At 34.9% G+C, this 23,740-nt stretch overlaps 4 protein-coding genes across 6 annotated transcripts; 1 reads left to right on the top strand and 3 right to left on the bottom strand.

Moving 5' to 3' along the window:
• Window positions 1-3,386: 3,386 nt before the first annotated feature.
• Window positions 3,387-7,786, top strand: LOC103441808 (putative methylesterase 14, chloroplastic). The gene is made up of 5 exons (XM_008380517.4): window positions 3,387-3,947; window positions 5,047-5,286; window positions 5,370-5,513; window positions 6,189-6,323; window positions 7,046-7,786. The coding sequence occupies exons 1-5, from the start codon at window positions 3,702-3,704 to the stop codon at window positions 7,316-7,318; spliced, it is 1,038 nt and encodes a 345-aa protein (XP_008378739.1). The 5' UTR covers window positions 3,387-3,701; the 3' UTR covers window positions 7,319-7,786.
• A 1,006-nt stretch (window positions 7,787-8,792) lies between these two features.
• On the bottom strand, window positions 8,793-10,361 carry LOC139198149 (regulator of nonsense transcripts UPF3-like). Its single transcript, XM_070826416.1, has 6 exons — window positions 10,328-10,361; window positions 10,082-10,167; window positions 9,472-9,955; window positions 9,181-9,279; window positions 8,928-9,046; window positions 8,793-8,831 (listed from the first exon to the last, which is right to left on the bottom strand). Exons 1-6 carry the CDS (start codon window positions 10,359-10,361, stop codon window positions 8,793-8,795), a joined length of 861 nt encoding a protein of 286 aa, XP_070682517.1.
• Window positions 9,800-14,237, bottom strand: LOC103441807 (regulator of nonsense transcripts UPF3). 2 transcript variants are annotated; one of them, XM_008380516.4, is made up of 9 exons: window positions 13,986-14,237; window positions 12,884-12,990; window positions 12,520-12,615; window positions 12,339-12,437; window positions 12,082-12,161; window positions 11,713-11,790; window positions 11,254-11,377; window positions 10,082-10,167; window positions 9,800-9,955 (listed from the first exon to the last, which is right to left on the bottom strand). In XM_008380516.4, exons 1-7 carry the CDS (start codon window positions 14,123-14,125, stop codon window positions 11,297-11,299), a joined length of 681 nt encoding a protein of 226 aa, XP_008378738.3. In that variant the 5' UTR covers window positions 14,126-14,237; the 3' UTR covers window positions 9,800-9,955; window positions 10,082-10,167; window positions 11,254-11,296. The 2 variants fall into 2 exon arrangements, with proteins under 2 accessions (XP_008378738.3, XP_008378737.3); XM_008380515.4 differs by having other exon boundaries at window positions 11,713-11,811; window positions 13,986-14,229.
• Window positions 14,238-14,869: 632 nt separating this feature from the next.
• LOC103441806 (agamous-like MADS-box protein AGL11) lies at window positions 14,870-23,710 on the bottom strand. 2 transcript variants are annotated; one of them, XM_070825874.1, is made up of 9 exons: window positions 23,578-23,710; window positions 21,760-21,991; window positions 17,432-17,516; window positions 16,583-16,644; window positions 16,248-16,347; window positions 16,028-16,069; window positions 15,899-15,940; window positions 15,240-15,397; window positions 14,870-15,117 (listed from the first exon to the last, which is right to left on the bottom strand). In XM_070825874.1, exons 2-9 carry the CDS (start codon window positions 21,939-21,941, stop codon window positions 15,114-15,116), a joined length of 675 nt encoding a protein of 224 aa, XP_070681975.1. In that variant the 5' UTR covers window positions 21,942-21,991; window positions 23,578-23,710; the 3' UTR covers window positions 14,870-15,113. The 2 variants fall into 2 exon arrangements, with proteins under 2 accessions (XP_070681975.1, NP_001280931.1); NM_001294002.1 differs by having other exon boundaries at window positions 14,898-15,117; window positions 23,547-23,622.
• Window positions 23,711-23,740: the final 30 nt, after the last annotated feature.

The following is a 23,740-nucleotide window of genomic DNA, read 5'->3' as shown; positions in this document are numbered from 1 at the left end:
ATAGTTTTGGACCTTAAGGCCCAATGGGCTTCGAACGTCAAGCCCATTAACTTAAGTTGTATGACAATTTAATGAATAAAGATTCATTAAAGCCCAAAAGCCCAAATCCCTTAGAATGGCCGGCCATATGTAGATGAATTAGGGTTTTTGGTTGTTTAGGTCACTTAAAGAAGTGACTATATAAATGACTTTATAGCCTAAATATTCATTAAGTGAATTAAGTGAAAAATGGGTTTATTTTGGGGGAAATGGGTGAGAATTGTCTCTCCATTTTCTCTCTAAAGAGGCCAACACCTTGGAGGGTACATCTAGCAATCCTACTACTCCAAGGTCACTCATTTCTTCTACAATCGAACCTTGGTGTCGAGAATTAGAGGTTCTCAATTTTGGGAACTTGGAGAACCTATTCTTCCATCCAAATCCATGGATCTAAGAAGCAAGGAATGAAGGCCCTTATCTCTTTGGGTGATTAGCCTTTGCTTATGCAAAGAGGAATCTACAAAGGTATTAATTTCAACTCACTTATGTTTTGAGTTGATTATTGGTTCACCAATCTACTAGGCTTTGAATTTCATGGGTAAATGTTTTGTTTTTTAGTGCATGTAAGCATGATTCCGCCTTTAATTGTTAATTGCATGCTATATGATGTTGCTCAAATGAACATGTTTTACAAAATAAATCCTTCACAAACATAGTGTAATGGATCAAAAAGTGAGTCCTAAAGTATAGAGACTCATTGGATACATAGTGTATGTCCTCACATGTAAGGAGTGTATAGGGACAACTTTGAGTGGAAAACGGAGCCCACAATCTTGATTATAGTCTTTAATGCTTTTAATTAATTAAAAAAATGGTTAACATAAACAAAAAAATGTGCATCTTGAGTGGAAATCGTACCCACAATCTTGATAGAAGATTTTTCTTTTAATGCTATTTAATTAATTAAAAAAGGTTAATATAAGCAAAAATGTGTACTTAATCAATTTATCACGTAAAACCGTAAAAACTTAAAATTTAGAGATTCTACTATAATCTATACAAAAAAAAGAAAATGATTCTACTATAAAAACTCTACCATTGGAGACAATGTTCTTTTAGGGATACAAAGATTCTCGTTAAGTCCTTAAATTAGTACTCAAAAGTGGTGGCGGGAGTCCCTAAATAGGAACTTCTATTGGAGATAATCTTCTGACTTCCTCATATTAAGTCATATATAATTGTAACCTTTTAGGTCCATTACGAGCTCAAACTATTTGGTATATGACGCAGTAAGGATCAAGGGCCTCGAAGAGACAGGGGTAGTAACCTGGGAATCACTCAACTAGAGGTAAAGGAATCACTCGACGTCGCTAATCGTGGATTCACTCGACACAACCAAACTTCACACTTCATTTAAGGAACGAGAAAACTCTCTTCTTAGATTACTTGTTCTTTTAGTTCACTAATTCACTTCTTAATCTTACATATGGAGCCCTTTAATGGGAAGATACATGCTCATTGATACAAGAGATAATTAAAACTAAAGAAAACCTGTTACAATGCAACCTAATTAAGAAAGCCTTAATCATGTTCTTTGAAGAAAGAGAGGTCACATCAGCCATCATAACTATTTGTGGTTGTACCAAATTATCATTCACTGCATCAGTGTATTAGAATATCTTCAAAGAAGATGTAAAAAATCTTACATACTATCTTGATAAACAAAAGGTGGCTTTCTGGTCAAAAAAAAGATGCCAAAATCTTACATAGATTGATATTCTCCATTTTATTGCCAAATTTGAAGGCATTGCCAATATTATTAATATTATTATTTTTAATGTTGGGCCCACATATTTCTTTATTTTCTTCACTTATTGATTATTTCTATTAAATTCTGACCCATTTAATTTTATAAAAACTAATGAAAAGAGCTTGAAATTTTTTAGTTTTAACGATAAGGACAAAATAAAGGGTAAAGTGAATAATACCATGATTGACTTTTCAGTGTAAACATGTGGCTTTTCATTAAAGTGAACAATATATGGAGTTTTTTTGTTGAAGTTCCCTTTAATTTTAGGGAATTGTTGTTAGAACTCCAAAAATCACATTCTACACTCCAAACTTTCTATCTTTGGAAAGAAAAATACACTTGCAAGGAGTATAGAATGAGATTTTTGGAGTGGCAATAACATTTCCCTAATTTTATATAGAACTAAAAAGAATTTTAATTTGACAAGAGATTTTATAAATTGTTAAGTTGCCACATAAGCTATAAAATCCAAACTATATATTAATAGAACCTTAATTGTCAACCAAAGTTCCATAAAATTACCATTCTATTCTTCTAATCATAACTGAATAGAAATAACAAACATGAAAATAACAAACATGATAGTAATGTAATTTTACACTAACCAAATTTTACTTTTTTTTGAAGTCTCATCCACATGTGATTCTAATATTAAAAAAAATCCCTTCGCACCCTCACGTTCTCTCTCATTCTCTTAATCTCCTTTCACTTCAAATATATATAAAAAAAATATCCTCATACACTTTTTATGTGGGCATATGCTAGTAAAATTTAACATTTTAAGTTGATATCTCTATTAAGATGCTCAAATATAACAGGAAGAGTTCGAAACTCTCTTTTCTTTTTAATTATTATAATAGTTTCGAATTGTTGCTCCTCTTTCTTTAGATACCTGTTTTGGTAGAGTAGAGGACTTAAAATCCTTGTGTCCGTGGTTCAAATTCACTTTTAAATGGGGTGAAGAAAACATACTTTGGGAAAGTGGTTCAAGTAGCTCAGCTAATAACCGGTAGTATACTTTGATTGTGGGCTATAGCTATCCCTTAAAAGGATGAGCGCTACGGATCTGGCTAAAACAACAGATACGTTCTAAATCAATTAATTCATAACTTATTATATCACCCCGATTCACTTCACTCCCTAAATGCGTATTAAGACTAAGGCTATTCTCGGTAGGCAACGAAAGAGATATTCAATCAACCAAGCAAAAAACCAATAATTTCATATTCAATTAATAAATAATTTTATTGTTGACTTCAGAGAAGAGAACGGAGGCATTCGCAGCATAAGAGGACCCACCGAGCGACGCTCTTTCTCACCCCCTTTCCCCTCTCTCCACCCCACCCTTAATAATAATAATTTAAAGAAAATATTTTCTTTGTGTGTTTTTTTGGTCAACATGCATTTTCCGTTTAGTCCTAGTTTTGCACATGAAGTCATCTTGTTTACAGCAGTTTTTATCAATAAATAATTGACAAACCAACTTTTAATAACTACGAGGCCACGTCACACACGGCCCACCCAACAGCGAAGTGAAGTTATCTTTTTGCCAATTACCACTCGGTTCCAATTAATAGCTCTATTTCCGTTGGAGAGAGAGAGAGTAAGAGGAGAGAGAGAGAGAGAGGAGAGAGTATTTCATCGCACATTGCACAGCACACGTTCTTCTTTGTTTAATCCCAACCAACTTCTCTCACCTAATCTCTCTCTCTCTCTCTCTCCGAGTAAAGAAGAAAAAACGGATAGAAAGTTCATCAGCTTTGGTACCAAAGACTGCATCTTTACGGACAGACAGTTGCATCTTGCTTCACCAAGACATCATTTTCCAGGAAAATGTGCTGACTTTCTCCCATTTTCTGGGGAAATTCGCCGAAAACGAATCTGGGTTGTGCTTAGAATTGCTGGTCCGACAATGGGTAATCGATTTATTTGCATGTCAAAGAAGGACACCAAAGAAGTAGGATCGAGAAGCAAGAGAATGAATCGCTCGCAGAGGAAACTGGTCGCGGAGGAAGACTTGCTGCACAGGCAAGCTCTGTCTATGGTTCTTCAACAACATCAATCGTCGCAGAGGTTCGACGGATCCATGTCCAGGAGGATTGGGGGGTCCACAAGCTCCAGGAGACTCGCCTCTGATCCATTGACTAATGGGAAGCAGGTTGATTTCCACTTTTAACTTTTCATGGTTTTGATCTGTGATGAAAGTGTGTTTTCATGATTTGATTTAATCAGCTTTTTGCTAAAGCTAAAAAGTGCTTAATCATATGTGAAAATCAACAGTTAATCAATCATCAAGTTAAAGAAATAAGTGGCAAAAGTAGGGAATTATTCTACTGCTTTACTATGATGGTTTGAAAAGTGCTTATTAAAAGTAGGTCTACTCTATGTGGATTGTGCTCTCATAGATCTTGAAATTTAATTATTCTACTGCTTTTCTTTACCTAGAAGAAAAAGTGTGTTTCAAGACTCTCACTTTCTCTTGATAACCATGCAACTTTTACTCATTCTCCCTGCATTAGCTAGTTGAGAGCAGCGCGTTTATGGTATCTAACCAAAATTAGTGGCACTAAGCGTGATTAGTCTGCTAAACCCTGGGGGAACTCGAACGAAGAATTCAGATCCTTCCGTTATGGACCAACTGAGTCCCATATTTTCCCCAAAGTCGCTAGCACCATACTGTTAAACAATTTTACCTCCCTTTTCAGGAGAGCGATATTTGTCTATAAAAACAGAAAGCAGTTACGTTTATATTTGGTTGAAGCTGTCCTAAAAGATTTGGCTGTATGTCCCGGGATCGTCACTAAGCAAGATTCTGGAGGCACCTTTTTATAAATTGTGTGCCCTCTGTATGATGTATATTAGGTTCTGTCGGAATGTGTACTTATTGAACACTAAGAATAGAGTTGTTTGTATTTGAAATTTTGATAGCCGTGACATCGTCTGGTCTTTAATGCGTAACGTGTTTATGTTTTGTTTTGTGGGTTTCAAATTTTACACAGCGTAAGGTAATCCATTCGTCCTCTTCTAGAACTTAATAATGCATAACATGGTTTTTTTTACAACTCTCAACGTCCATAAAATTTTCGACTTCTTGCTGTTCCTTTCTTTTGGTTTCTAGTCTGCTTCCTTTTCTAATTTTTACAGTCAAGAAACTTCTGCCATAGCAATTGACTACCACGAGGACGAGGTCATGCACCAGTTCATGTTCATCCTCCCTTGAATTGTTGGCGTGATTACTGATTTCATATATTTTACAGGGACCTGAATTTTTGGAGAAGCTTACGTCAAAAAAGTTCATTCTTGTACATGGAGGAGGATTTGGGGCATGGTGTTGGTACAAAACAATTGCTCTACTAGAGGAAGCGGGATTGCTTGCAATCACTTTTGATCTCAAGGGTTCTGGTATTGATCTCACAGATACGAACTCTGTAGCTACGCTGGAAGAGTATTCGAAGCCTTTGATTGACTATCTACAAAATCTTCCAGAGGATGAAAAGGTACAAGCTGATATGTTATTCATTCCCTCACTGTAAGCATGTAATATATTGTCAAATCTTCAATGCTTATTACTTTTGTGCAGGTCATCTTGGTTGGTCACAGTAGTGGGGGTGCCTGCGTATCTTATGCACTGGAGCACTTTTCACAGAAAATTTCAAAAGCAGTTTTCATCTGTGCTACTATGGTGTCTGATGGCCAGAGACCCTTTGATGTGTTTGCTGAAGAGGTAAATAGTTAAAAATGAACCAGTTCAGGCTAAGATCAGTTAAGCATTTGTTGTGCATGCCTGAAAATTGTAACGATTCAGCATATGCCATGATCACTTCTATAAAACACCACATACTTCATCCTTTTTCGCAAAATTCCTAGGTGTTGCAACTATTTTGTCCCATCCTGTGCGTTGAACATTATATTGTTGAGAATTATTGAATCCATCCAGCAAAATTACTTGCATAAGAATTCCAATTGAACTAACAAGCTTATAATGAATTTGTTGTGTGTGGTGTCTGTGTAAATACATATATGGTAATGTTGCAATGTATACTTGCGGAACCTCCGCACACTGAAGAGGATGTTTGCATCCTTTCACCTTTGTTCTACAAAAATTCTCTTTATATTCCTACGAGTGATGAAGGTTATTGAAGTAACTTAGGAGAAAACTAGTTTTTCCTTTTCAAGGAAGCCATTTTCTTCCCCTTATTGGCATGTTGCCACTTTATCCTTCAGTAGCAAGCCTGCCTCTTTCTCATGGGTTAAATTAAATTACTTGCGTATTTCATTCTTTCCATTTACCCATTCTATTTGCTTCTAAATTTCGTGTTGGGGGTGCAGTTCACTTAAACAGTTTCATTTCTATATGCTCTCCGATTTCGTGTTCTCAAGATGGAAATCTGTATTGCAGCTTGGTTCTGCAGAACAATTTATGCAAGGATCAAAGTTTTTGATTCATGGGAATGGGAACGAAAAGCCTCCTACAGGATTCATGTTTGAGAAAGAGCAGATGAAAGGGTTATACTTCAACCAATCTAATACGAAGGTATGTTTCAAGTTTCAACTAAAGTAGTCTAAGCTTTTCGATGTTTATATTATCTCGGTATTTTTTTTCTCATTGTAAACAGCATTTGCTTAAGTTTTGCAAATATTGCGAGCAGAATATTATTCAGGCTAAATGACTGTAATTGGAAGTAGGATGAAAATATGCAAACGGGAATGAGAGTGCAAGTGCAATTTTTTTAACACGTTTACAAGTTCACAGTACCTCCAAAATGTCAACAAATGTTTAACCGCTTTTTGTAATTTTTATTACGCCTTAGAGCTAGTTTGGTATTCTCTCTTCATATTCTTTGAAAAAGAAAACCATTGAGCTTGGAAGAGATGTTTGGTGCTAGTGCTAGATCTTGTTTTGTGTAGTCCAGAGCGGAAAGAGAAAAGACGAAAATGCTCTGATTCATTAAGTGTAGATAGCTCTCTCCTTACAGACCTTAGATTGCACGTAGGCCATTGTAATCTCCTGCTTATATGTAGCTCAGTAACTACGAGTCGATACCTTATGGCACGATTATATAAGCGAGTCTTGTTCGTACTTTATAAATATTTTGTAGCTCAGTAACAATGATTAGTCTCCATTAATGTTAGACAATAAGATATAAGTTGTGTGGTTTTACTGGAGTTTCTTTACCGTCGTAGAACCTTATGTTTTTTTTTAAGTTGATTTAACGTGCCATTACATAATTTTAACGGAAGTTGGTTCATTTCCAGGATGTTGCTCTGGCCATGGTTTCCATGAGACCTATCCCACTAGGTCCGATCATGGAAAAACTGTCATTGACGCCTGAAAATTATGGAACTAGCCGGCGGTTCTTCATTCAAACACTAGACGATCGGGCACTTTCACCAGATGTCCAAGAAAAGCTAGTAAGGGAAAACCCACCGGAGGGAGTGTACAAGATAAAAGGGAGCGACCACTGCCCGTTCTTCTCAAAGCCACAATCATTGCACAAAATGCTGGTGGAAATTGCTCAAATTCCGTAGCTTCTTCATAAGTATCACAAATGGGATTCCTTTATTTTACCTTCCAGTTACAGAACAAAACATAGATGATTGAATAGTTCTCTACGAAGTCGAAGGCCGTAGTTGTATGTAGAACACGGCGGCCGAATTGGATCCTTCAATTTCTTTTTAGTTAGTATATAGATCAAAAGAAATTTTCTGGTTATTTTTTAGATGTCTCATGGTTTCATTGTGTTAAGTTGAGGGTTATGTTCCTCGTTCTCATCTCGTCATCGCCGAGCATTACTCGCCGGTGGTGAGTTGAAGCTTATGCAGGACGGAGCTGCCGCTTTAATTTGTTTTGAGCTTGGATTGATCAGGTTTTAATTGCAGTTGGCTTTATAGAGGCTAGAATTTGAGTTATTTTCAACACAATTGGTGTTTGGTTGTATACCCTGAATGTTTGAGTACATCTTAAAGTGCAAAACCGAGGCTAAGCTCACTTCCTTCTCTTTAGTGTATATAATATCGTTTGTTCAAAAACAAAAAACAAAAAACAAAAAGAACAAGTGCAAAACCAAAGCTCATGATTTCTCCTCACGAAAGTATTCCTTATTACATGGTACCTATGATTCATCGTCGTCGTTCGGTACATAGAGGTGGATGTTCTTAGACACTACCAGTCCGCCAAGTACACACAACAATCGAACTGGAGTAATTTACGTGATGAAATTCGTCACCAATTAAACTATACATATGGCATAACGATAAAGTTGTAAACTGAAGATAAAAAGGCAACCATCTCCAAAACTTTGGTCGCGTTTGCAGCGGTTGTAACTTGGAGCATGCTGCATTCCTTCCATCCGGCACAAATTGGATCATACCACAAGAAAATTTGGTCTGCAATCCCAAAAGGTAAATAAATAAATTGATGTGAGATTGCAAACCAGGGTTGAGAAAAAAAAAGGTCGTACCCAGTGCACAAGGCTCCCGCTTTACACAGGGTCTGGGAGAGGTGAATGTCGGCTAGCCTTACCCTCATTTATGGAGAGGCTGCTCCCAAGTCTCGAACCCGAGACCTACCGCTCATGGGCAAAGGCACTTGCCATCGCACCAAGTGCGACCTCTAAACCAGGGTTGAGAACCACTTCAAAATAATAACAAGTGGACATACCGTAATTTGGCACAAACAAAGCTCTCCTTTTACGTATGCCTCCATTTTCATGATGTCTTCAGTCGCCTTAAGCCACGATAACGGAGATGATTGCCTTGAACATATGACGAATAGTGTTCTGACTGAATAACGTGATCTGCTTTGAACAGGGTAGCAAACCATTATAATCTACGACTACCAATCACAAATCACAAATAAGCTATAGAACCTTGATTGAAAAACATATCCACCCCGATAAACAGTTGCAATAGCCATAAACTATGCATTGGATCTCATACTTGAGATGTATGTAGGACAAAACAAAAGATGCAAGTAATCAAGCACATACCAGCCTTGGATGTTCTAAGAACCCGACGATGATTTCTGAACCCACACTTGTTTCTGCTAGTGAACAGTGAAAGATTCTTACTACTTTCAGATAAAAGGAAGGTTAAATAAAAATAATATGGTAATCAACATGGCAAGAGTGATGCATACCTCAGAGGCACCGTGAACAGTAGCACCTCTTTTAGATGGCTTCCCCTCACCTACATTTTGAGAACCATCATCTTTCATACTATGGGCAGTTCCACGGCGACCAAAATGTCCATGTGAACCTAGACAAAGTATAAAAGTTGGTTTAGCAGAATTTTAACCACAAAAAACAAGTGTTATTTTAAAAATATCAACAAATAAATGACATGGGGTAAGTTCAGAGTTGTTAGTATCTTGGTTTGAAGATATAACTAACCATTCTCTACATGAGAACTATTACGTCCACTTGTAGGATTTATAACTTCCCCAGTCTTGCTTCCATAAGAAGAGTCATCCTTCCCATCTCCATAAGGACCTAGAAAATCATGCACAGATTGTGAGTGTATATTCCTAGATGACAACTATCCAAAATTCCCCCATAAGACTAGGCTGCATTCATGCATTGAATTTTGGCCCGGGATGATTTAACACAAAAGTCATGTTCCTAAATTAGACCATTTATAGACTCACAAACGCCTGAGCATCCATTTACAGAAACAACCCATACCTTCAATAGAATCAGAGAGCAAATGAGGGCGTTGTAACCCGGAGGATGGTAAATGCTCATCACTAGCATGTGAACTATCAGCACGACGAAGAGGAGCCCAAACACCACGATCAGGTCTATCCTTGTTTCGTGTATTTTTTTCTTGCCTCTCACTAACACTAGTTGTACCATGCGTGTCCTTCTTCGAAAATCTATCAACTGTTCCCCTCTTTTTATCCCCTTCAGAGCTCATTGAATTTAGTTCATTAGTAGAGCCATGACCATTCAACCCTAACCTTGCATTGGAAGGCCGAGATACTCGCTTAACATCTGCGTTCAGACTCTGAACTTTTTGCTGAGGCTGAGTTTCGGTTGAAGTTTGACTTTGGCGTCCCTCATTGTTTGAAAGTATGCTTCTGACCAATCTTCCATTAACCTCACGCCTTTGGTTCTGCTTCAGAGCATGTGAAACAGGAGAACTTCTAAGTTGTGACATACCCTCAGCCTGGGAAAAAAAAAAATCACAACCTAGTCAAAATGATAAAAAGGCTGATATAATAATAGATCATGTCCATGTGATAAATTGAAAAACAGTATAATTATCCAAATCAACAGAGTCAATAGAACTTACAGGAGGTATTTCACGTTCTTTTCCTTTAAGAAGTAGGATTTTCTTCTTTCCAGAGTCGGAAATCACAGGGATTCCTGAAACAGAACCTTCATTGACAGAAATTTTAAGTTAGCAAACATAAAAACGCAGCAGAACAATATGAAAAATGACGCATATATTTTCTCTTTCTGGTAGCAAACATAAAAATGACGCATATGTTTTGTACCTTATTTCGGTTCTTTAAAAAAAAAACATTTCATATAGTACTTTTCATATTGGAAACTTCAATTACATGATACATTACTTATCATTCTGCACTAAGTTAAATTTGCAGAGCTATCAAACTATTCTTTAGTTTAGGACTGTTCAAACTTACAATCAGCAATAAACACAACAATACTCAGAGGTAAATGGTAAAGTATCATCAAGAAAAATACATGGAAAACTAATATTAGAGATTTGGGACTTGTTGGAGAGGACGCAAGTGGGGATTCAAGGGGAATACATGTTTGCCATCATCTCAAACTAGGGCTGTAAGTGGCTTCAATTCAGCATGGATAAAGCATAAAGCGAGGTCTATATTTCAGCCAGATCACTAGAGTAATATCCAAATTTGGGTCCACACAACAGTTTTGAATAACTGACAACCGCATTCGAATTAAAGTAAAGTCCAAGAAAGAGATCAACTTCCAATGTTTTGAAACAATGTTTTCATCTAAATAAATGATTGCTCATATAATATTTCATTTAATATAAACTTCATCATTTAAAATTTAAAATCAAGTTCAGATCTACATCTAATGATTCTAATCACGTTTACATAATCCTCATTTTGACCAAATTATAATAGGATTCAGAAACAAATTTGAGTTTGAACCGTCAGACTTTTTCTGTAATATATTTGAACCTAATTGTATTCAACCAATCTTTGATCTGGCCATTGAAAGCCCTATCTACATGACTAACCACTCAGGAAATTTGGGATTAGGTATTACTTCACACACTAATCGCATACTATGAGATATTATCATTTGCAACCAACGATACTGCAAAGAGTGACCAACTCGGAACTAAAATTAGAGGCACAAATTCCTTCATGCACATAACAACAGAAATTCACCAGTTGTTTTAAATTGAAAACATCTCCTAGGAAAAGAAACAACAAAGATCAACAGAAAAAGAATACTAAGTACCAATTTCATTTTCTAATGTTTCTTTTCCACTAGAACGAGCCAACTAATCCTCTCGCCTGGGCACCACATTGAAAGTGGACTTCTCCTTTCGACTTGTCTGTTTAGTACCGTCCTTCATTATGTACTGTGTCAACAAAAGGTCATTTACAATTCTGTTAACTTCTATATACATACAGACACATGTGGTCACAGGGTAAAATAGAAGAATTGGTAAACATAAATAAAAAACAACAAAGGGTCAAGGGTATATTTTGCCTCTACAAGGAGAAATCATAACTGAAAGGAAAGGTTCGTTGACAAAAGATGCCCTCAAAACCCCTCTTTACAGGTGATTATGAACATGCTCTACTGCAACTAAAAGCATGAAAAAACTCTCTACCCACCACCATAAAACATATTTTGCATGTTAAAAAGAATTTGACAATCAATTTAAAGTATACATATAATGGAGACACATGCCTTTTTCTTTTCAGAGACTCGTTTTGTAGAAGGTGAGCCACGTTTGCTAACAGAGCCAGCCCCGACTCTTCTTCTAACCTTCCGGACAACAGGTGAAACCTAGTATCAAACACAATATTCAATACCTCAAAGGAACTGTAGATGAAAATAACAAACTAGAATGTATCTGGAGAAAGGATAAATGTTAACAGAAAAATGAAGAAGTAAAAATATTAGCTGTAAATAGTTAACAGTTAATTTTATTTTTTTGGGACTGAAGCGATAAGTTGTTAAAAAGATTACAAGGAATTCTTAGTCTATTTATTATTTAGGGCTCTGTAATGTATTTTCAACACAAAAACACACAGAAAAACAGGGTAGTGCCATTACCTGAGTCCCACTTCCAATAGCTCGTTTCTGCCGAACATACTCCATGAGGGGTGTAACAATAGGAGCTTCTTTTGCACCACCTAACAAAATAACAGAGAACTAGTTCTCAATCTTGAGCAAAACAATTTGTACCGATATTCCTTCAGTAAAAATCTTTCCTCAAAACCAAAAAGAGAAGAGGGGATACTTTCCAGACTACCAAAATTGTATTTAAGTCCTAAAATGACATACATAGTGTCAGTAAATGCATAACTAACCAGCTTGTTCTGCTTCCTTTCTCTCCAGCTGTATTTCTGCACTAGGAAGATGCTCAACAGGCTTTGCAATATGTTTGAGGAACTCCAAATAATCAGGATCTACATTCGTCAAGTATATAGCAGTTAGTTGAATAATCCCGATAATGTTTTAGAGTACTATCAAACTAGTCTAACTTAGCACCTTTATATATAGTCCCTTCACGGCCATCCCTTTTTATACTAGGTTTTGGGACACGCTGTGAGGGTGCATATTCAACTATAGCCTTGAACTGAGCCCCTGGAAAAGAGAAAATATATTTAGTTTCAAGCTTCAAAAACAAAATAAGAATGAAATTATAATACCAAGGTGCACATATTCTTTTACATTGCAAGAATCAAGCAATACCCAACCAGTTTCTTGACAGGAATTTCTTTTTTCTCTCTTTCAAGTTTAGTATATAAGAGAAACAAAGAAAAATTCAATACATCAATATCACACAAACTCATTAAAACATTCATATATAAGAATATAACATGGTAAATAAACATATTTCAGTGTTAATTACCCTTCTCATTGACAAATATGTGTCCATCAAAGAATTCAGCAAACTCGAAAACATCTTCGGGTCGCTTGAAGTCTACGTAGGCCCGAGAATACCTCTGGTTCTTCTGACTGCAACATTATTTCCAAAGAAAACTATTTAAATGAGAAAACTCCTTATTCTCCATTTCTTTGCCAAGAAACAAATAGGAAAACACAGATTCTTGCAAAACCAAACTTCCCCATCTATCATGAGTTCCACAAACATGTGATTCCACCAAAATTGATATATCAACCTGGCTACTCAAATTAAAACTTAAATAGAAAAAGGGAACTGTTATTGGCACATCAAAAATCTCTTTGTGCACTCCTCACAAGTGTATTTTTCATTCTAAATATATGAAGTTTGGCGTGCACAATGAAACTTTTGGAGCGCTAATAACAATTTCCAAGAAGAAAAAAAAAAGAAAAATTCAAATATTCAGTTTCCTTCTTGCCTGACGATTGTTTTTAGCAACTGAAAACAAAAGGGAACAAAACCACTTTCGACATTTATCTATCGAGATTAGACCAACTATGAGAGTAGGAACTCTATGAGGAACTCACTGCCTATAAAACCCCATACATCCATAATACTGATTTATTATTGTTATCAACAGTCACAGATCAAAGCTTAGTGGAGAATTTATTCAAATAACAGATGAGTCATCGAACGACATTCCATAATCATAACCAAAAACTCAACAAAATTAAATAATTAGCCATTCTATAATGCAAAAACATTTTTTGTTTCACAAATTTATCATTTTCTCTTCCCCACTGAGCAAAAAAAAAAAAAGAAATAAACATATCACTACATAATAAAATAAGTTCAATCTCCCCAATCCACCACAAAAGGGCCGAAAAATCCATGCTTTCAGAGGCATAAAAATGAATAACCACTTAAAATGCTACCCCAAAAAATGCCAGAAAAAAGCTCCAATTAAAAATAAATAATCCACAAAAAAAAAAAGCATAAATGAAAGCCCCATTCAAATTGAAATTACAATCCTAAACCTAATTTTTCTAAGAAACAGGAATAATACGAAAAAATGATTAAGAACTCAAAGGAATAGAAAAGGCATAACCTATTTTTTCCTGGACGGAAGCACAGCCAGTTGTAGCGGTCGGCGAGCAGGTGGTCGATTTGGCTGAAGAGATCGGACTGAGACAGAGACGGAGGCAAGTGCCGAATTAACACCTTCGTCCTCACCAATGGCTCCTTCATCTTCTTTTTTTCTCTTCCGATTTTCTTTTCCTTCTTCTTTCTACCCTCCTCCCCCTCCCTCCGTCTTTTCTTTTCTTTTTGTTGGGAAGTTTTGTGGGTTTGAGAGAAAATTGAGATTGGGTTAAGCTGAGAACCAAGCCCAGAATATTGGGATTGTGACTAGCGTAGTGTACAATGTCCAACCCAACTCCGGAACATGTGCAAACTCAGACAAGAGAAAACTTACGTGACATGAGTCGCGTGCTATGCCAATTAGGTAAATATATTTAAGTTTTTAGGGCAACTTTTTCATTATTATCATCAAGTGTCGTAAAATTCATACTTTCATCCTTAAAGTTTTATTTTTATCTCATTTCATATCGAAAGTTACATTTTTCTCTCAAACTCATACTTCCGTTAGGTTGACCGTCAAGAGCTTCACTAAGGCGTGATGTGGCGCCTATGGACGATGATCGTGCCCCAAGCGGACGATGTCTATGCAGAATTTTTTTTTTTTTTTTTTTGCAAAATAATATATATATATATATATATATAAGTTAAAACGTGTTGTAGAAAGTCGTAGTTGCACAGCTGCATCCTTCGTGGGACAAAAACTTTCCAATCTCAATTAGAAAAGTTTTGTGGGTTTGAGAGAAAATTGATATACTAGTTCTTGCTAGCGTAGATAACGCCATGAGAGAAGCTGTGAGAACCTCTCTACTTATTTCATCTCATGTAACGAATAGTTCATCATCACTGCCATAATTAAGCTAATTAATTTAAACTTATTGAATACCAGATCATAGTGTAGTAGTAATTATTCTGGGTAGTACTGGGTACTAAACCCCAAAGTCATATTACAATCCTTACAAATACATAATAAAGCTAGTAATTAGAAAAGTTGTTCAGCATAAGAGAAGATATATCATCATTATTATCTGGATATAATTAAGATGATTGAGGTAGCATTTCCTGCATTTGAAGATTCTGCCTTCAAAAAGCTAATTAGTTACCTGCACGTAAACACAACAAAATATTAAACTCAAGAAGTCAAGATACAAATTTTCTGTTTTATTAGTAATTCTGTAAGAATTAAAGTATATATGTTAGGAGAAATTAGTAATTTAATGATTACCCAAGATGGAGGTTCTTCTTGTCTTGCTGTGGGAAGGTAGCTCCTCCACCCTCGATCATATTCTGGCTAAAGAAATGGCGAGAAGCTAATGCCTGGATTGCATTCATCTCTGACCCAGAAACCATGTTTGCTTGTTGAAGCCTCTCGACTTCTGATACCTGATCATCGATCCATCGGAAAATTAAACATCGAATATATATATATATAGACCTTTTATGCAAAGGGATTCTGTTTTTTGAAAAAAAAGAGAGGTTATTATGGGGTATATGGCCCGGCCAACTCCACAGCGAATTTCAACGATCCAAACTGTCTATTTTGTTAGTCTCAATTCATAGATCATCCTTACAAAAATTTAATTCAATCCGAAATTTTTGATTTAATGAGCTAGTAAATGTTGGAATATTGTATGTACATTCCATTAGTTGAGATTTTATATATATATATATATATATATATATATATAACTTAAAAGACTGCATGCATATCAGTTATTTTTAGTGATTTTAGTGGTTAAACATGCATGTACAGATAGCATCAGCTGATCGCACAGATGGGGAAAGTACTTTCTTCATCTGATGATTAATTAGTTTCGGCATGCATTTTGATCAAACCTACTACTTAACGTATACGAATGCTAATCTCTGCGCATAAGCATTTACCTTAGTTCGAAGATAAACATTTTCGTTTTCCAGCTCAATCTCCTACGTACATAACAGAAATAATTGAGGATCGTTAGGGCATTCACTTCACAGAAAGAGGGCAACTCTTCTTAAAAGTAAAAGGTTTACCTTTTTCTGGAAGTACTCAATCTCTGCAAGCAGCAGTTCATGCTGTTCTCAAGCATCAGGTACAAGCATACCAGGGAAAATATCGTATAATCAATTGCGAGGAGAGGAAAATGAAGATGGCCAATTTCCAAATTGAAAAATACGCTTATGCAGCATTCTTCGAAAGCCATCAAGATCGTATAAATCAATTGTTTGACTGAGTGAATTAATTATTAATTACCTTCTTGGACCTGATTCTAGTAATGCCTCGTTCAAGCCTATTCTCCACCTGCTTTAGTTCTTTCACAGTCAGAGTGCTCAAGGCATCTCCCATTAAGTGCCTACAATTAAGCAAACAATATTTGTATTCATCCATCATATATACATATTACTGCAATATACTACCTCGAGGTGCAAGCTAGGGCAATTCTATAGAGTGTACTTTAACTTTAAAACGTGCTGTGCCATTCTTGTTGTGTGTGGTAACCTTAAATTATATACTAAATGTAATAGTACTCTTCCAGTTCCATGTACAACTTAAGGATTGATGAATATATAGTGGAGATCGAGGATCACCTGTTAGAGTTCTGCAGCATTTGAATCTGTTGCCTCAGTTTTGCCGATTCCTGTTGATAATACTGCATATCGAGACCAAAGCAAACAAAATGCATGCATGAATTGTTAGGTTCATATATATCCAGATCTTTATTTCAAACCTTTAGAATAAGTGACCCAAAACATAAATTTCAACTCTGCACGTTGGATTGTTTCAATTATGAGCCGTTTAATAACTATTTCGATTTTTAGTTTTTAGTTTTTAGTTTTTAATTTTTACTTTTTTGTAAACTGAAGCTCATCTCATAATTACTTTCAGTCTTCCATTTTAAAATGAAAATAAAAAACTAAAACTTGAAAACTCAAAAACTAGCTTTCAATTTTTAGTTGAAAACTGCAAAAATGAAAGTATTAACCAAACAAATTTTCAGTTTTTCAAAATAAAAGCTGAAAATGAAATGGTTTTCAAACAGCCCCTTAGTTTTCAAATTAAGAAATGAATCACTTTACTTAGATTGTAAAGAGAAACTTATTTTAAAAGATCGAGGGGGAACCCTATTTGTGATTTTATTTTTCATGTGAAACAGAAATCGCGGTTGTTACAAAATTAACCGAAAAGGCATGCAGCAAGTATTACTGTCAATTTGACAAATGCATTATCCAAAGTAAGTTTTAAGTTCTAACCCATTAAGTAGACGAAATATAAATGTATCAAACTTCAACAGAAAGTATATACAAGGTTTACACATGTGTGTATTTATATCTGGAATATACAGAAAAGGCATGCAGCAAGTATTTTAATATACACACACATATAAAATATCTGGTTCGGCCTAAAAACCAAAGTTAAAAATACATAGAGAGATATACCTGAGCGTTAATTTCAGTAACAGAGGATGATCCTGTGCTATCTGAACATGCCTTCTTGTACCTCTCTATGGTGTTTCTTATGCTGCTGCAGGTCAAAATATTTAAGTTGTGAAGTGTCAACAGGAGATGCAGATGTGAAAACTCAACTTCTTTTTCAAATAAATTAATTTCAGATGAATCCACAAAAAGGAGCTAGGAAGTAAAAAAAGAGTTGATGATCCAAAGAATAATTACTGTACTGCATATCGATTCATAACTTTGAAAATTTCTTTCATGCTACGTGGGATTAATAATTACTCGTAGTGTATCGATTCATAATTTGGAAAGTTCTTTTCATGCTACGTGTATTGGATGACCCAGATTAGTTTGAATTATTATTGTAGTCCCATGAATTTAGATTATTCAATATTCTTAGCATTTAATGCTATGTAGCACTAAAGTGACACCCCATAATTTTTTTAAGGAGAAACTAGGAGATAGGTATATAGTTGGAAGTTGCATGTTAATTTTAAATGAATAAGGTGATATATATGACCACATATATAAGAGTTGTCAACGAAGTTCAGCTTATAGACTTTTAAGAGTGATTTCAAATATATAAAATAGGGGTGTGCTATCCACACATCTCGTTTTATTTCTCACACACCCCTTGATACTTTTTGTCCGTTGATCTTCTTCAATTCATCTGATCCGACGATCGAAAATTAAGAAGGTGTGTGAGAAGTAAAATGAGATGTGTAGATATCACACCCCATAAAATATTATTAGATATTGTAAATTTCTATTCCATGACAATAAATGAAAGGTCATCTTTAATCATGGATGATTAAACGTAACCCTTGACTATATACTTTAGCCCTTCAAAAATCAATATTTTAATAAATTGTAGGGTTAAATTTTTAGGAAAACTAATAAAATGGTTTGAAAACTTTGAGTTTTAATAATAAGGACAAAATAAATGGTAAAATGAATAATACTAGGTTTGACTTTTTAGTGTAAAAATGTGATTTTTCGTTAAAATAAATAGTATCGCGGATTTTTCGTTAAAACTCCCTAAATTTTTCCATCTTAACTTGAGATGCATACGTTGGGGCTCCAAGGGGCTTGAGGCTTACTATGCACTCTATCCTTAACTAAATTTAGTCCTATTTCTTTTTAGCGTATTCATTTTAGCCCTTAGTTCAAGACGAAGTTTACCCAAATTCGAACTATTAACACTTGGCTGAAGACAACCTAAATACTAGGGAAAAGAATCCTCACTGGATCCGGATCCTTTTCTTGAGGATCCGAGGGATTCCGTGATAATGGTTGTTCATCGTACATTGTATGGTCAGTTTTCGTTAAGTACTATTTATATTTAATTTCAAATTTCAAATTTCAAATAATTTTTAACCATACGATGTACGATATACGATGAACGAATAAAATCACGAAATCTCTTGAATCTCCAAAAAAAATAGATCCAGTGATGATCGTTATCCAAATACAAGACACGCTCTAGAATATGATTCATCCCATCACATTTGGTTTTGTTCAACAAAAAAACTTTAATTGCAAAAGTAACCTCATGCGATTGCGATGTGTCAAACACTGAAGAGGGGGGGGGTGGAACTGAAGGTTTTGTTCAATAAAAAAACTTTAATTGCAAAAGTAACCTCATGCGATTGCGATGTGTCAAACACTGAAGGAGGGGGGGAACTGAAATTAACATATATATGTTGGACTTGGATTGTCTGCCCTCCAATTTCTGTGCCCTTCTCGTGCCTTCCTGTTTTTGTGGTCACGGTTAAATCACGTCAACATTTTATATTACTATTTCTTTTTGTTTTATTATTTTTATAAAAAAATAATATAAAATATTAACATGGCTTAACCGTGACCACACAAAACAGAAGGGTACGAAAAAAGCACAGAAATTGGAGGGCAGACAATCCAAGTCCATATATGTTGGTGTAGATGGGACATGAGTGAGAGAGAGGGCTAGGGCACACAGCCTTTAGGGATAATATATATCATATTAAACAGGACAGCACTATATACATGGGAAAACGACGGAAGAGGGTCCTCTCAAGATTTATTTTACCAGGATTTTAGAGATTTTTACATCTTAATTGTTTATCGTGTAATTAATTTTCGTTAAATATTATTTATATTTAATTTTAAATAAAATAAATAAATAATTTCTAATAAAAAAATTAAATAATTTTTAACGTATGATATATGTTAAATAATTAAAATATGAAGATCTCTAAGATCTAGATAAAGTGAATCCGGATAGGATCCAATTCCTATATACATGCATGGCATGCCTCTCAAGTCAGTTCAATCGCTTTTGTGGAGGGCAATAACATATGCACTGGCCACCACGCAGCCATAGATGTCAAATCACAAACAAGACACTTCATTTTTCTGGCTTTGAGAAAACCTTCCTCTTGTTTAATTAATATTTTTCTTTCTTTAAAAATTAAGTACGGTACGCCGAACTCCCCATTATTCATGCAAACTTGCAAAGATTGATATGCACATCTCTTCATTGGATGCTATCTATATATATTAAAATTAAACGATTTGACATATAAACGGGAAATTTAAAAATATATTGAACATTCTTGAAATATATATACAGCCTCTTCGAATTTTTCTTGTTTTAATTACCTCTTCCTAAATTACTTGAGATTCATATTCTTTTAGCAAAGTGACAAGTAAATACATACATATTTATGTTATTAAACTATAACTATTAGAACAAGGAGATCCAGTAGTATGTATGAAAGTTAACCCCTTAAGAGTGAATACTAAAGTGAAAAGTTGAAGAAAATAATGTGCATGCGTGCAGATAATTAAACATAATTTCTTCACAAGAACATCAGAAATATATATGGACATGACAGATAACAATGCATGCAGATGCAGTCAGCAGAGTTATCAGTTCGACATCAACATCAACAGTCGAAAAAGAGTATGGGTGGATCATGGATGGGTCAGTTAACTTGTTCCATTCATAACCCCCACACTCAGCATCATGGCACGTGCACGCCACGCTTACATTATCAAAATAGAAACCCAGAACATAAAACACAGAGCTAAGAGATTCATATTCTTTTTGCAAAGTGATAAGTAAATACATACATATTTATATTATTAAACTATAAAATATTAGAACAATGAGATCCAGTAGTATGTATGAAAGTTAACCTTTTAGAGTGAAAACTAAAGTGAAAAGTTGAAGAAGCTTTCTTCTAAATTAGAGTACTGCGCTCAATAGCTAGATAAAGACAAACAGAAGGGTAGGAGGGTTTGAAAGCCAGAAATGGAAAGGTAAGACCGTCGACACGGTATCATGATCGCAATGCATGCCACAGCACAGACAGAGAGATTGTAATAGATTTGCAAAAAAATTTGGGTGCTCCGGAGTATAGGGTACTTTGGGTGTTTTAACCACTAAATCTTTATTTTTGTATTTTTAAACAAAGATCTTATTATTAAAACATTATCCTCTCGAGTGGATAATCTGGAGCACCCAAAAAGTCCCATAGATTCGTAAGACTAAGGATGAAGAAAAGGAAGTACCAAACGCACCCAGCACTGGATTCTTGTGGAACAAAGTAGGTCCAAATCAGTGCAAATGTTTCCTTTTCATTCACTTTTAGGTCTTTGAGAAAACTGTGACTACATTGGTACTATAAGTACCATATATACAACAGTAACACAAACACACACAGGAGAAAATTTTCATTGTAACGGAAACACAAATGGTACATTACGTGTTTTAATAGGAGTGGTGATAAATTTTATTTTTTAAGTTATTAACTTTTTAGCATACATATCCCACTATTTATATAGTGACACGTGATGTACCATCCAGTATACCGGTCATATTGAAAAATCTCTCCCCACATATGATGTTGGATTTCTACCCATGCAACTCTCTCATTCCCTAAACTATTATAATAATTTCAAACTCTTCATCTTCCCCTAATATTAATAAATTTAAAAATAAAAAATAAAAATAAAAAAACACATAGAGAGAGAGCATTAACTTAGATACATTGTGTGTTTCTTTTCTTTTTAATGCAAACCCACATAGACACAAAAGCTAATTAATAATTGAGTGTATATTTTGACAAGAACATAATCTTCAATATATATGTTGCATAGGGACGAGTGATATTTATTAATGACTTAGCGATCGAACGCATAAATTGTAACCATAATGTAATTAATTAATTAATCAAAGCATGCATGCAAGTGAAGAAAATAATTAATTAATTGATAAGTGAAGTGAAGTTAAATAACAGTTAAGGATGAAATTAGTTATAGGGTATTACTTGTTGTTAGAGTACTCGTAGAGACGGCCACGAGTAGAGAAGACAATGAGGGCAACTTCAGCATCACAGAGAATGGATAGTTCATATGCTTTCTTCAGCAGCCCATTTCTTCGTTTGCAGAAGGTCACTTGCCGATTCGTCGTGTTCTCGATCCTCTTGATTTCAATCTTTCCCCTCCCCATCTTAATATCTGATTACTTTGATCAGATCCAAGAACGAACCAACCTTCTGCCTGTATACATAAATGAATTTATACAATATTAATAAATAGGAAATGTATTGTATCAATTTCCTATAGATCAATGCTGCATGATTAATTAAGACAACAAGAATTAATTCAGAAGAAAAGAGCAACTAGCATATGTATATGACTAAATAGAAACTAAATTGCTAAATAGAAAACCCTATAAATCACTTAATATAACAGACTGAAAAATAATTAAAAAAAATAGAAGAAAATCCTCTTTGAGATATCTCCTTCTCTCTCTTCTCTAGCTAGCAAGGGGAAAGATAACTAGTTGCAAAATTAAAATTCAGCAGAATGAACTCTGTACATACAACGATTAAGGAAACATTTTCTAATGGGGGTTTGATCAAATACTGAAATTAAAGAACTTAACCCACAAATGCTAACCTTAATTGATTTGACAATTTATTATGCATGACCAGACTAAAATGAAAACCCAAGAATTATTAATTCGGAGGAAAATGATTTGGATGTGTGTGCGTGCGTATATCATGTAGAGGAAAAGAAGAAGAAGAAGAAGATGGTGAATCGGGTGATGGGATAATCTAAAGACTGTAGATATTATTAAGGATTAATGCGTCAGAGGAAACAAATAACAAAAGAAAATAGATCAAGGAAATCAGACAAAAAGTTGACGAGATCTAGAAGTTGATCTCAACGGAGAAGTATATAAGGTTGTAGACCACTCACAAAAAACCAGTTTGATTAATGCGAAGACCAAAAAACTAAGCATAGAAAAAACTCAAAACACACACACACACACACACACACACACATATATATATGCCCTATACACACTCTGGTACCAGAATCTACAACATGCTAGCTGAACAAGATTTTGGTAGTCATGCACCATTGATAATGGTGCAGCACCCTTTATTGGGAACTCTCTCTCTCTCTCTCTCACTCTCAACCTTATGAGAGACACACCGTAACTAAACATATATACATATATATGAGGTGGACATTGAGCTAGCTAGGTCTGTGAGCATTAGCTAGATCGAAGTTAGATGAAGAAAACTGAGGGTGAAATCAAATTCAAAGAACGAAGATGAAGAAGAAGAAGAAGAAGGTTTTGCAGATTAAATAGAATTTACACCTATATATTTTGGAAAGCCAAAAGCCTAAATTTATATAAAAACGAAGTCTCAGTTATTTGGTTCTTGATATCATGTCCAATATGTACGAAAGAGTAATTAAAAAAGTTGACAGAAGAAAAAGAAAGTGAAGAAAGTCTGAAAGATGAAGCAACAGATCATGCATATGATCATATATATTGACCAAAAAAAGATCATATTATCATATATATCAAGAACACTAAAACCCAGAATTTCTATGCAAGATAAAATAAATAAAAGAGGAAGAGAAAATTAGCAACAACAAAAAGCTTTGGAAACACAGATCTATGAAATATGATATGATGAAAAATAATTATCGTAATTGGAAAATAAATTTGTTTTATATTTTTCCTTGGAAATGATGAGATGATTTTGTTTAAAAAAGAAGAAGAAGCTGAGCTAGGTATCAGAGAGATCTTTACTCTAGGTTCCACTACTCCGTTGGATCTTCACCTCAGCTTTCGGAAAACTTCTGATCCCAAAGAAGCCAAAGCTTATGGGCAAGTCCTCTTTTCCACGCCAATTATAGCTTCTTTCTTACCTTGTCCAACTTTGATAGTTGTGTCTGTGTGTAAGTCGAGAGAGAGAGAGAGAGAGAGAGAGAGAGAGGGTTGGC

Source organism: Malus domestica, chromosome 08 (assembly GCF_042453785.1).
Source record: "Malus domestica chromosome 08, GDT2T_hap1".
Taxonomy (NCBI): domain Eukaryota; kingdom Viridiplantae; phylum Streptophyta; class Magnoliopsida; order Rosales; family Rosaceae; genus Malus; species Malus domestica.
This window is presented reverse-complemented; position numbering and strand designations above follow the sequence as displayed.

Coding starts and splice junctions, on each gene's coding strand:
- LOC103441808 (XM_008380517.4), top strand. CDS start 3,702: ATGGGTAATCGATTTATTTGCATGTCAAAGAAGGACACCAAAGAAGTA. Junction 5,514..6,188: donor TTGATGTGTTTGCTGAAGAG/GTAAATAGTTAA, acceptor TCTGTATTGCAG/CTTGGTTCTGCAGAACAATT. Junction 6,324..7,045: donor TCAACCAATCTAATACGAAG/GTATGTTTCAAG, acceptor GTTCATTTCCAG/GATGTTGCTCTGGCCATGGT.
- LOC139198149 (XM_070826416.1), bottom strand. CDS start 10,361: ATGTATCATGTAATTGAAGTTTCCAATATGAAAA. Junction 9,047..9,180: donor TAGTTCTCATGTAGAGAATG/GTTAGTTATATC, acceptor TACTTTGTCTAG/GTTCACATGGACATTTTGGT. Junction 8,832..8,927: donor CTGTTCACGGTGCCTCTGAG/GTATGCATCACT, acceptor GTTCACTAGCAG/AAACAAGTGTGGGTTCAGAA.
- LOC103441806 (XM_070825874.1), bottom strand. CDS start 21,941: ATGGGGAGGGGAAAGATTGAAATCAAGAGGATCGAGAACACGACGAAT. Junction 16,348..16,582: donor ATGCTGCAGAACTCTAACAG/GTGATCCTCGAT, acceptor GCTTAATTGTAG/GCACTTAATGGGAGATGCCT. Junction 16,070..16,247: donor CTAGAATCAGGTCCAAGAAG/GTAATTAATAAT, acceptor GCTTGAGAACAG/CATGAACTGCTGCTTGCAGA.
- LOC103441807 (XM_008380515.4), bottom strand. CDS start 14,125: ATGAAGGAGCCATTGGTGAGGACGAAGGTGTTAATTCGGCACTTGCCT. Junction 11,812..12,081: donor CTATTGGAAGTGGGACTCAG/GTAATGGCACTA, acceptor GTTTGATACTAG/GTTTCACCTGTTGTCCGGAA. Junction 11,378..11,712: donor GAGTCTCTGAAAAGAAAAAG/GCATGTGTCTCC, acceptor TTGTTGACACAG/TACATAATGAAGGACGGTAC.